Source organism: Chlorocebus sabaeus, chromosome 14 (assembly GCF_047675955.1).
Source record: "Chlorocebus sabaeus isolate Y175 chromosome 14, mChlSab1.0.hap1, whole genome shotgun sequence".
Taxonomy (NCBI): domain Eukaryota; kingdom Metazoa; phylum Chordata; class Mammalia; order Primates; family Cercopithecidae; genus Chlorocebus; species Chlorocebus sabaeus.
The window spans coordinates 8,806,364-8,819,002 of NC_132917.1; the positions used below are offsets into that span (position 1 = coordinate 8,806,364).

The 12,639-nt window shown below is 40.1% G+C and overlaps 1 protein-coding gene across 10 annotated transcripts in view; it reads right to left on the minus strand.

Annotated features, from left to right (window-relative positions):
• The window catches only part of MBOAT2 (membrane bound glycerophospholipid O-acyltransferase 2), a 148,679-nt gene that overhangs the window by 19,167 nt on the left and 116,873 nt on the right, over nucleotides 1-12,639 (minus strand). For all 10 annotated transcript variants that reach the window (XR_005243234.2, XM_007971549.3, XM_007971548.3 and 7 more), the window contains 3 exons: nucleotides 11,351-11,405; nucleotides 6,165-6,348; nucleotides 1,877-2,069 (listed from right to left, as the gene is read on the minus strand). Coding sequence is in view for 9 of the 10 variants with exons in the window: in XM_007971549.3 (XP_007969740.2) it covers nucleotides 1,877-2,069; nucleotides 6,165-6,348; nucleotides 11,351-11,405 (432 nt within the window). In the remaining variant the exon portion in view is untranslated. The remainder of the gene's footprint in view (nucleotides 1-1,876; nucleotides 2,070-6,164; nucleotides 6,349-11,350; nucleotides 11,406-12,639) is intronic.

The following is a 12,639-nucleotide window of genomic DNA, read 5'->3' on the forward strand; positions in this document are numbered from 1 at the left end:
TTTGAAGAGATGGGGTCTCACCATGTTGCTCAGGCTGGTCTCAAACTCCTGCCTCAGCCTCCCAACATGCTGGGATTACAGGTGTGAGCCACTGTGCCCAGCCTAATGATAAATCTTGTATATTTTTACGTATTTACAGAGATCTTGTGATTTTTCTCAAAAGCCTTATAAATTCAATGCCCTTGTTCTATTGATAAGATTTTCAACAATTAGATGTCCAACCAAATCCAAAAACATGCAGAACTCTTATATTCTATAAATCTAGTGATTCAACCAATAGGTCACAATTCTTACACACCCCTAAAAGTACCAGGATTGTTTGGGAAAGTTCTCAGTCTCAATTTAAAGTCAGAATTTAAGTAGTACAGGAATTTAATTTGGTATTATTGATGTCTAAATTTGGCTACAATAAAAATGTTCAATCCTTAAATCTTAGATTAAAATCCATAAAGTAACATTATATTTTAATTGGCCATTAACTCACCAGGTTAAAGCAACTTTTAATGATCCTACTGTACACAGCTATATGATGAAAGAAAGACTGAAAATAATGATTCCAGCCCCAAACTGTATTTCATTGTAATCAAAATAAAACCGACAGTAAAATGCTAATCCTCAGAGGCCTAATTATTGGCTGGTGTTTCTTCATGCATTCATTCAAATATTTGTTGAGTAACAAATATAAACAAGGCAAGCAGAACACAATCTTAAGAATAAAGGAGTTTATAATCTTGTGGGTGAGATAAAAAAAGGCAACACATATATAAAGGAGGTTTCAATTTATCCAATGAAGCATTCTCTCTACTTCAGTCCCACCTTCAAAACGTGGCCAGAATCATCTTCTTCTGCCACAGGATCAGGCTGTCAGCCTACCTGAAGCCTCTTGTGGCTCATTCAGCAGAGCAGGCAAGGTCCTGTGAAAGCCCGTTTCACCTGACCAGGTCCTTCCTTCCTACATGCCCCTGCTAACATCTGCCATGCAAAGCGAGGTACCTTCATCTCTCTTTGCTCTTGAGTGAAAAACTAGCCATTTTCCACTTCGTGAAATCACATTTAACCTTTTTGTTTTTGTTTTTGAGACTACCTAGGGGTTATTGCTCAACTCATACTAAAACCTCACTATGTTGCTCAGGCTGGAGTGCAGGGGTGCAATCATGGCTCATTACAGCCTCAAACTCCTAGGCTCAAGCGGTCCTCCCACCCCAGCCTCTCAAGTAGCTGGGAATACAGGCACATGCCACCAGGCCTAGTTGATTTTTAAAAATCTTTTTGTAGAGAGAGGGATCTCACTATGTTGCCCAGGCTGGTCTTGAACTCCTGGCCTCAAGTGATCCTCCCACCTTCAACTCCCAAAGTGCTGGGATTATAGACGTGAGCTACCATAACTGGCCCACATTCAATTAAAGGCACGATTGCATGTTATCTTTTCTCTAAAATTTGCTCTACCTGCCAAGCATAACTGATGACCCCCTATCAGTGTGCCAATATCATTTTATTCACTTTGCTGATAAACAGGTATCAAAATGGTAAGCTGAATACAATCATACTAAATTATAACCATCTGGAGGATGAGGACTATGTCTTATACATACTTGTATCTATCCTGGCTAGCACTGAATCTAGAATACAATAGGCATTTAACAAATATCTGTTGTCTTTTCATTGATCCATTTATTTTTATTTTGTATTGTAATAAAATTGATTCAGTTTTTGGAGTATCCTTACATAGGAGTTGTGAGGGCTGTTTTTTCTACACAGATGACTTAATTTTTCCAATTGGTCTTTATGTATCCTCAAGAGGGCGCACTGATAGCAATCTACCAACAAGGTAAGAAACGCTTCAACACACAGGGAAGTCTATTTACATGTTACTTACCTAGCGTCCATGCAAAATAGTATTTGGGTCTGGCAGCCAAAAGAGAGATATATAGATAGATAATCTTTGTTGGCCATGAAGCTGTAGCTTGAAAATGCTCATCGATGTTGTACTCCACAGGTAATGTTGTACAGATGGTCAAGTGAAATAACAAGGACAGCCCACAAATTAAGAGCTTCTGAATAACTGCAGTCTGAAAAGTGCAAGGCGAGACTTCATCAACTTTATCCATGCTCCTTTTAATTCATTCTATGTATTATTGACAGATTAACCTTCCTGAACGATCATCAGTCCTACAATTCTCCTGATCAAAATTCAAGAGCTACATTGCCCTTGGCATTTAAAGTCTTCCATAGTCTCATGGTATGAACTTTTCCAACTGTATCTGTAAGTACTACCTAGGGGTTATTGCTCAACTCATACTAAAACCTCCATTTTGTATTCAGAACTTTCAGGAAATAAAAAAAGTCTAAAAGCAAGCATAAGTGTATTGGTGTGAATGGAAGTGAATACAAAAGAAATTAACATTAATTACTTCTGGCAGTAAATTTTATACGGATATATATTTTTTTTCCATTGCATCTTTTCTGTATTTTCCAAATTCTAGGCATCTCATGGATGTTATTTTTACAATAAACAATCTATACATCTCTGTAAATCTGAAAGTTAACACAACTTTGTTCAAGAATAATAAAAACCAAAAGAGCTATACACCTGAGAAGAATAAGAATTTGCATAAAATTGGTGAAAAGAAGACGCTTTTCTCAGCAATGCTGCGGTAAGGTCACATTACCAACTCATGGTGTTTTGTATTTTTACAACTCGTGCTGTTTTTATATTTGCAGAAGGCCAGAATATTTCAACTTCATTTGGTATGAAAGAGATTATATAGGCTATGAAGAAAAAGAAACAAGCAAAGAGAAGGCTGGATTCAGATGAAGTATGCAACAAAATACCTGGATTTAGAAATGCTCTATACAGTAACCAAACAGTACTCAAATTAACTGAAGTAATTTATCAATCAAGCTCCACATTTTAACACTTTATATAGTAGTGCCAAAAGAAAAGCTCCAAGGCAAGAGCCAAAGCATATGCCGGATGCACTGCACTTCTGAGAACAGTATTTTATTATTGGTTGCTCCTGCAAGGTGGAACTCAGTGTTCAAGGACTCCTTGCAGCAGTAGTTATTCTCATTTTCCATTGTCTTTTATCCCTTTCTTTAATAAAATAAGGCTACTCTTTCTTCAATGCCTCCCAAATATCTTACCTATACATTTGAATTATGAGATTTTAAAATGGAAGAGAAAAAAATTGTAATTATAAATGAAGCAAGATGAAATAAATGGCCCCATACTTTAATTTTAAAATGAGGCATATCATTTTAGTAATGTAATAGGAAGTACTGTGGCCACAAGACTATATGGTTCTGAAGCAGGGCAGGGATATGGTGCTGCAATGAAAATGTAGAGAATACCAAGACAGCCTGTATCCTGAGAGGTGACATCCTCAGCCCCCTTTCCCTGCCTAGACCCAGAGTCCCAGCAGTCAAGTTTGTATGCCCCAGGCAGACTGGAGAATCCTTCACTCAAAAAACCAAACAGCCCCAGAGAAATGGCTACAGACATCATGACAGAGACTGTCAAGTGTTACCCAGGAGCCCTCCTCCCCTTCCTGCACAGAAAAGGAAGTTTCTCTTGGGTGCTTAGAAGTCTAGCTAAAGATGACACATCATAGCCTTTGGTGCACCTGAGTGTGGCTTATGATTAGGTTCTGGCCAACAGGATGCGAGCAAAAGTAGTATGCACAGGGAAGATGGAGCTTCGATCTCTAACACCTTGGGGCCCCAATATTATCAATGCACTGCTTACAGGTGAGCTGTCCCACATGTAACATAAAAACAAATTTCCACCTTGTTTAATTCCTGTTATTTTGGTCCTTGTTTCAGCAGCCAAACCCATATCCTAACTGATGCAGATAGAGGAGAGGACAGTGGAGAGGCCCCCGACAGAAGAGCCAGTGGGCTCCATGAGCAGCCTCCTTAGGATCCTGAGCATCTATGCACTCCACTAATGCACAAGGAGCTTCCAAATGCCCCTTGAGGGACTTATGACTAACTACCACTATTTGACTTTCTAAAGTATATGCATGTGAAATTTAAATAAAATATATTATTAAAATGGTGGGAAAATACATTAAGAATATTTGCCATTATCAACAACCTCTGATTTAGGATGTCTCTAACCCAAAAGAGGAAAGTGACATTTTAAGAGAGTAAAACCCATAAAAACTCAGTGAAGTGACAGAATATATACCTTTGTATTATTCTTTGTCAAGTTTGTTTTACTACTATCACATGTTTATAACATTGGATATTTTCAAGTATTTTACAAAATCATTTGATCTTCATACAGTCTCTAAAATGGGGAATACATTAAGATTCTCCTTTTGCAGACAAGGACTCATACACATTAAGTGATGTGCCGAAATGATGAGCCAAACTGGCCACTGACAGTCCAGCATCTTGATTCCTAGGTTTTTCTTCTCCTTCTAGCATTCCCAAATAAACTTCTAAGAAGCTGTCTACAACTGTCTTTACCTTCTCTTACAGAAGGGAGACCGCTAAAAGATTGAGTGGTCATCCTGGAGATACAAAACAGTCAATGAACAGACATCAACTTCAAGTCTGGAATCCCACTCAGTTTGATATGACATTTCTCAACACTTAACCAGTAATAGAAAATATGGAGACTAAAACACCTTTTTGGTATAAAATACAATGAGCCACATGGTAGGAAAGAGATAATATACTATCTTTTGCGAGTGCATGTACATTTCTACATTCACTCTTTGTTGCCCACACGGTGGAGGGTGGTAGATTTGCAGGAGAAAGAAGGTGACCCCTTGCTCTAAGCCCTACGTTCAGAGAAAACACACTAGCCCCTTTCCTTCATCTCACAGACTTCCTGATTGGCCTATTCTTTTTCATGGAAACTATACATTTTACCAGATGAAATCTAACAGAAACTTAGCCTATACAGAGCCTCACTGCCTTTCTTTACGAAGCAGCATCCCAGCAATTTCAAGTGCCCCAATGGCTTAAAGAAAGTAAAAATTATGTTTGGTTGTAAGGCAACTTAGCATAGACTTGAAACCAGATTGCACTGGTGTGAATTCCAGTTCTACTGCCAACCTGGGAAATCTTGGTCAAATCACTTAGCCTATGAGTCTCAGTTTCCTTATCTGTTAGAGGGTGAGAAAAACAGCACCTACCTTGTATGAATGCTGTGAGGGCTGAAAGAGTAACTACGTGTGAGGTCCACACCACAGTGCCTGGCACATGGTGAGCACTGTCAAAGCGTTAGTTACTATTAATATCTTTATAATATTACTAATCTCTTCATTGTGGGAATCAGGAGCTGTTTTGTGGAAAAAGGTGATATTTGAAGTAGGCTTTTAAAGAAAAGAAAGATTTCAACTGGCAATAATTAAGAAGAGGAGAGGAAAAGCAAAAAAGAAATGGAGGATACAGAGTGTTTACAATCTGCTGGAACACAAGGCATAGGTAAGAAAGAAATAAGAAAGAAAAGGAAGGCAAGCGGGAAGCAGGAAGCGGGAAGGGGGAAGGAGGAAGGGGGGAAGGGGAAAGGGGAAAGGGGGAAGGGGGAAGGGGAAAGGGGGCCTGGAAAATTATTAGGCTGGTCAATTCCATGATAAGAGCTTTCTTGTAAAATCCCCTGTAACTATAAAGCATTATTCTCATTGAGGAATTCAGCACATAGTTTCTGAAGTGACCTTATTTGTGTTCTTAATCATGACTATACTTCTACTAGGTACGGTGTGAAGAGTCATTTATCTTGAAAAGTATTTTTAAAGAAACAGATGGATAAGTTCCCAATGTGAAAGTATTTGTATTTTTAAATAAGACTAACCAATACATGCTATAAAGGCTCCAGATAGGCCGGGCGCGGTGGCTCAAGCCTGTAATCCCAGCACTTTGGGAGGCCAAGACGGGCGGATCACGAGGTCAGGAGATTGAGACCATCCTGGCTAACCCGGTGAAACCCCGTCTCTACTAAAAAATACAAAAAACTAGCCGGGCGAGGTGGTGGGCGCCTGTAGTCCCAGCTACTCGGGAGGCTGAGGCAGGAGAATGGTGTAAACCCGGGAGGCGGAGCTTGCAGTGAGCTGAGATCCGGCCACTGCACTTCAGCCTGGGCGACAGAGCGAGACTCTGTCTCAAAAAATAAATAAATAAATAAAGGCTTCAGATAAATCTCATGACCTTACATTTGGAGATGGCTCTGTTCTTTCATACTGTGTCTCTTCTTTTCCATTTTCACCAGATTGTGTCATATGGTAAGATCTGCCTTCAATGAAAGTAATGTAGTCTTTGTAAGAGCAAAGTGGGCCTGCCAGGATCCCCATGAAGTTACAGTTGTAACTCAAATACTCCAGTAGGCTTGGCATGCGCCTGCAATGAAAAGACATGCAACCAGTGAGATGCAGCATAAGCTTCAGAACATTTGATAGAATAACAATCCACCTCACTGCTCTCCATTTCCAAAATAAGACAAGCTTTCATTTTCATTTGTACGCATACAATAGGAATTTTAAGGATCAGGACACAGTCATGCTCAAAAGTACGTCTGAATAAGAGTTTCTACACAGATCCTTATGAGCAAATATGAAGGTTTCGATTTAGATTTCTCATGATGAGACAAATCAAAGACGGATGCACTATCCACACTGCTGTCTCCTCCTAGGCAATCATTTGCTCTTCTAACAAACACGTGCTGCGCACTGTGTGCCCCACCTGCTGCAGGGCCTGGATACGTCAGTAAACAAAGAGAGGACGATCCTGCATCCACAGAGCTTGCATACCGGGTGCAGAAAACAATAATAAAATACGTAAAACATATTTTCAGAGGTGCTAAGTGCTACAAAAAGAAGGAACTCTTTTATTCTATTAAGAAGTCAGAAAAGGCCTCTCTGGTAAGGTGACAGTTGAGCAGAGACCAGGAAGAAGTGAGAGGAGCTGTGTGGATGTTGGTGACAGGGCTTCCAGGCAGAGGGAATGATGCGTGAAGACCCCTGAGCTGGGCATAGCTGGCAGCAAGGCAGCCGTGGGGCTGGAGCAAAGTGGACCCAGGGGAAGAGGTGGTAGCAGGCAAGACAGCTGAGGTGGGATCAGACAGGGCCTGCCTTACAAGCCATGGCAGGAACTTCAGATTTTACTCTGACCGAAATGAAAAAACACAGTAAGTGTTTAAAAGACCTATGTCTCAATGCATCACTCCAGCCCATGTGTGGGGCTCCTGCAGTCTCCAGGCAGAAAGTGACAATGGCTGGAGGAGGGGGCAGATGCTCTGCATGCATCCTGGCAGTGGAGCCTGAAGTCTGCAGAGGGATTGGCTGTGAGGTGGAGGAGAAAAGGGAGTCAAAGACTTCTAAAAACATTTTTAATTCCGCTCCTTAGAGGTCTGTCCAAATGATACATGGTACCTATGGGTAACACGGTGAAAATGGGTAGTTAACACAGGAGACTATTTAGACTATTTATATTATCATATAAATGAATAAGGAGTGTATTTTTTTTTAAACAGCTCCATTAAGAAAGTCTACCATCCACTGTCAATTATAAACCATCACAAAGAAAGCACAACTGCACCTGGGGACAGCAGGCAGGCTTCTTGAACATGTTACAGTCCCTTCTCCTCTCTGAATATGATAAGCTGCCTCCTTAAAAAATACAAACACTCTTGTGGACAAGAGAGGTTGAGAGAATACCCTCATAAACAGTTTTTTAAAGAGCTAAGTCTTGTTATGTTGCCCAGGCTGGACTCAAAAGTCCTGAGCTCAAGTAATCCTTCTGCCTTGGCCTCCTGGGTAGCTGGGATGACAGACACACACCACCTTGCCTAGCTTAGCATATATTATTTTTCTCTGAGAAATTAAATAGAACAAAATAGTGATTCCTGTTCATCTGATACTATCTGGGTTACCACTCAGCCCAAACTGTTTTTCTAACTTTTTCAGAATTATTTTTCCACTTTTAAAAATGGCTTGAACCTTAAGTATTTTCTTGTTAGGGTCTGAAATTGATGACAGAAAATGTTTCTGCCAGATTTTCTCTTTTAGTTCTTTCTACTTAATGATGAAACAGCATGCTTTCTCACTGTATCAAAGACCAGGGTAAGTACCCTGCAGTCACACGGTTATAAAAGAACTCCTTGTACTCCAGCAGCAGAGCTCCATTCTCAATACCAATTATTTTAACACCAAGTCAAACTATGTATCACCATTAGCAAGGACAGGAGATAGTTCTAAACCATGAAACTTACTTAAGTAATTTTTGGCTCAACTGTCATATCAAACAACAAGTCATTTTAGGTACCGAAGTAAATAACTATATTTATTTATAAAATGAGAACTTAAGTCTAATTGTAGTGTATAATATCAAACAAAAGATTCATTCATTCATTCCACTGATATTTGGTATCAACTATGTGTTGCCTCAAGTTTGGGCATCTCATCTGCAGAATTATTGACACTTTGGACCCATAATTCTCTGTTGTGGGGTCCTCGTGTGCGGTGTAGGGTGTTTAGCAGCACCCCCTAGGTGCTACCCACCAGATGCCAGTAGCACCACCTCCCTCAGCAGTAACAACCAAAAATGTCTAGACATTGTCAGCTGACTCTTGGAGGCAAAATCACTCCAAATAATGATCACGGTTTGGATGATGGGGACAATAAATGAGACAAAGTTCCTGTCCTCAATGACAGGGGCAAGGGGGAAGGACAAATAAAACAAATGTCTTGTATAACATCAGACAGTAATACCTACTATGAAGAAAACAAAGCAGAGTAAAGGGATAGAAAGTGATGGCATGAAGGGAGGGTATTTGTGACAGAGTGGTCTGCACAGTTAAGAATGGACTGAGTGAGGAAGCGGGGTCGAACTCTGGGCTCTTGCTGGGCCTTATATGCTGTGGTCGGGGGTTTGTAATTCTATTCTAAATTACAGTGGAAGCCACTGGAGGATTTTCATCAGGAGACAGGAATAATATAATCCAATGCACATTAAAAGCTTCTCTGGCTGCTAGCTGAAAAGTAGGCTGCACAGGGCATGGGAGAAAATAGGGAAGCCAGGAAGGAAAGCTACCACAGCAGACCAAGTAGAAAATGAGGGTTTGTACTGGGATGTGACCAGTGGAAGCGGTGAAAATCAGTCAGATTAGAGATTAATTTTAAAGGAAGGGCTAACTTGACTTGCTGGTGAAGTGGATTTGCTGTAAGAAAATGGAAGTCCCCCCAGGCCACCAGTGATAATGGTACTGCTATTAACTAACTGGGTGATAATGGTGGAGGAACAGATGTGGGAGGAGGAAGGAAGAGGGAGACAAATCAGAAGTTCTGTTTTGAACATGTTCTGTTTGAGCTGCCTGTCACTATCCATGGAAGACCTTAAAATGGCAGTTGGATAAATGAGGCTGGAGCCGAGGGGAGTGGATTGGGCGGGAATATAAATTTAGGAGACTTCAAACATGAAGATGGCCTTTAAAGCCAACGGATGTGACCACCTGGAGAAAACAGAGAAGTCCAGGGCTGAGCCCAGGCTAGTGGTAAGGCAGAAGCAGGGGCAGAGGATTCAGCAGAAGAAACAGAGACAAAGAGCCAGTGAAGGAGGAGAAAAACTGAAAGAAGAGAATGTCCTGGAAGGAAGTGAGGAAGGTATTTCAGAAGAGTGGCCAACTGGCCAGTGCTGCTGAGGTTCAGCATCACGCAAACAAGCTGACAATGAAATCGGCCAAGATTAAGGGCAATCTTGAAAGAATGATTTCAGACCAAGAATGGGCACAAAAACTTGAATGCAGGGGGCTGAGGAGAGAATGGGGGGAGATACTGAATGTCCACAAAGCCTTCAAGAAGTGCTCCTCTAAAGGAGTGTGCAGTAACGGGGTGATGGCCAGAAGGGAATGAGAGGTGTCATGAGCTTGTTCTGTTCAGGTGTGGGGATGGCCCAACAGAGAGGGAGAAATCGGTGAGCAAACAGGCAGGAGTAACTGACGCAGCAAAATCCTTGAGAAGGAAGTGAACTCTGTGCAGCAGTGAGAAGCTGGCCTTCGATTAGATTATGCACAGCTAGTACCTGACACCAGGAAAGAAAGTAGAGCACTGTGTTATAGATTCAGGCAGCATGGTAGATTTGGTGGTTGCAGAATCAAAGCAGGATTGCTTTTTTTCTCTCCAAAAAACAAAATTTTGCTACCAACACAAGTATGGGGGACGGCGTGTTAGAAGTCTGGCAGGAAGGAGAATATATCATCTTAGAAGAGTGTGGGCAAGTGAGTGGACCGAGGAAATGCAGAACCACTGGCAATACTAAGGATCCTAGTTTTAAATTTGGGGTAATAAATTTAAAATGAGTCCAGTGCGCAAGACAGTGTTTTTCCACTCAGCTTTCTTCCACTGTTCAGGTAGGTGAGAGGTGCAGTTACCTAGGTCTGGGGATTTGCTCTCGGTGTGAGATGCATAGGGGAAATGGCAGCTGAGTGTCTGTAAATGAGTAGCTACTGGGGTGGCGCAAGGGCTCCTAAAGATCAAAGAACCAAGACCAAATTAACCTCTCATCAGGAAAGCTACTCAAGTGTCTATTTATCGATACATAAAGATTGACTATAGGGGCTATCAGAATAGAACATTTTTAAAGATGGGAAAATACAAAAAGACCCCCAAGACATGCTACCTGGGATGAAAGATGAATACTTAGTTTAGTTCTAAATAATATCACAAACAATCTCATTCTTCTAGCAGCTATGCACTTATTCGTTCTAGTTTTGGAAACAAGGTAATCCATGGGAAACTTTTCTGTAAGTATAATGAGTATTCCATCTCAAATTATATTAGTTGAGATAGACCCTGTGAAATTAAGCCATTCCTTAGATTAGTCATCAGAGTGCCTTCCGTAAATGAAGTAGAAGCCTATCCCAGAATGAATTCCTCAAATAATAATGAGAATTATTTGACTAGTTCTTTATGATTTCAAAATATGGCATTGATATGCTATATTAATGTATTATATCTTAGCCCAGTACTTGCCATCAAGTTATTGGCCTGTAAATGGTAGATGCTATTACTACCGGTAATTACTACATGGCAGATATGAAGACAATACCATCCTCCTGTCTTCAAGGAACTCAGAGTCTCACAGGAACGAAAACTTTAGCAGCTAACCTTGTGGCCCATAGGAGGTGCACATGTACAATCACAGAGGCAGGGTGCTACAGGAGCCAGAAGGGATGCCCAGCCCCGCCCAGCAGGCTTTGGCAGGAGGGAGGTGCATGGAGGGAGTGAGGCTTGATTTTCAGAAGTAAGTACCTCTAGAAGACCTAATCAGCCTCAGTCACAGAAGGAACGTGGGTCCTAGGCAGGGGTGCAGGAAGCATGGCAGAATAGGATGCAAAGGCACGTACCTTACAGCTAAATCCCTCTGTGAGGAAGTCAGTTCTTCATCCTTCCGAAACATCCCTGAGAAACAAAAATAGGTACTCTTCTTACCAATTAAGATTTCTCCCCAAAATGGCATTTTTGCCCATGCACACTTTCATTACTTTCCTCATTTGAAATTCATGCTATTATATTCCCAATTTTGATATAATGACTGTTCTTTTCCTTCTCATGGCAACACAGGCTCGATCATGTGAAAAGTCTCTATAAAATAACACATGGTTGGGTATCTAACTCCACTCTAAAGGGAGTCATAATTAAATAATTCCCAAATGCTGGCACTTTTTAAATTATAATGTTATTATCCTTAATTCTAAATGCTATGACTTTTCAAAAACGGGCATTACAATTTTTCTATTATTGAATGACTTAAATGACTACACATGAGTACTATAAACTAGAAGCTCAACATAAAGCAAGGAGCAATTTCCTTACTCCTCCACGACTCCAATACATGAAAACCAAACTCAAATACATTATTTTCTTTCATCTATTTACCTTTCTTTTCAAAGAGGAGGATATATTATTTAAGATTACACATCAACTTACTAGATCCATATGCTTTAAAAATATATACCTCAAATCCAATTTAAAGACCAAAGGGAAATGAAATTAAAAAGCAAATAGCAACATTAATATTAATAAATTAATATAAGTAAAGTAGTAACATTCCCCCAAAGAACCAAAGCTAAAGCAATTAAAAAAACAGTGAAATAAATAGACAAACCTAAAAACATGAAAAGACAAATCGTAGAAGAAATACATGTAGCCAACTAACATGAAATGTTAATTTCACGATTAATAACATTATCATTATAAATCATTAAATGTACATTAAAAGAGCAAGATGCCATTTTCACCTATTATAAGTATGCAGAAATCTTAAAGGGCTCTTACTCATATAATATAATCTAAATTATGTAAAACACACATTTTATGTATTTTATATGTATATAAAACAAAGATGAGAAGACAATAATTACTGCCTTAAAATGCCTCAGGAACTATTCTATGCACTGAGGAAAGAGCAGAGGAAAAACAAACTCCCTGGTTTTATAGCACTTATATTCTAGTATGGAGACAGAAGATAAACAAATAAATGAGGTACCAAGAGGAACTCACAACATCTTTCTGTAAACCAGTATAGCAAACACTTTAGAAATCTTTCTACTCTTTATTCCTAAAACTCTAGCCCTAAGGAAATAACTGAAGGTGCGATTCAAAATTTATGACAAGGATCATCACAACTTTACAC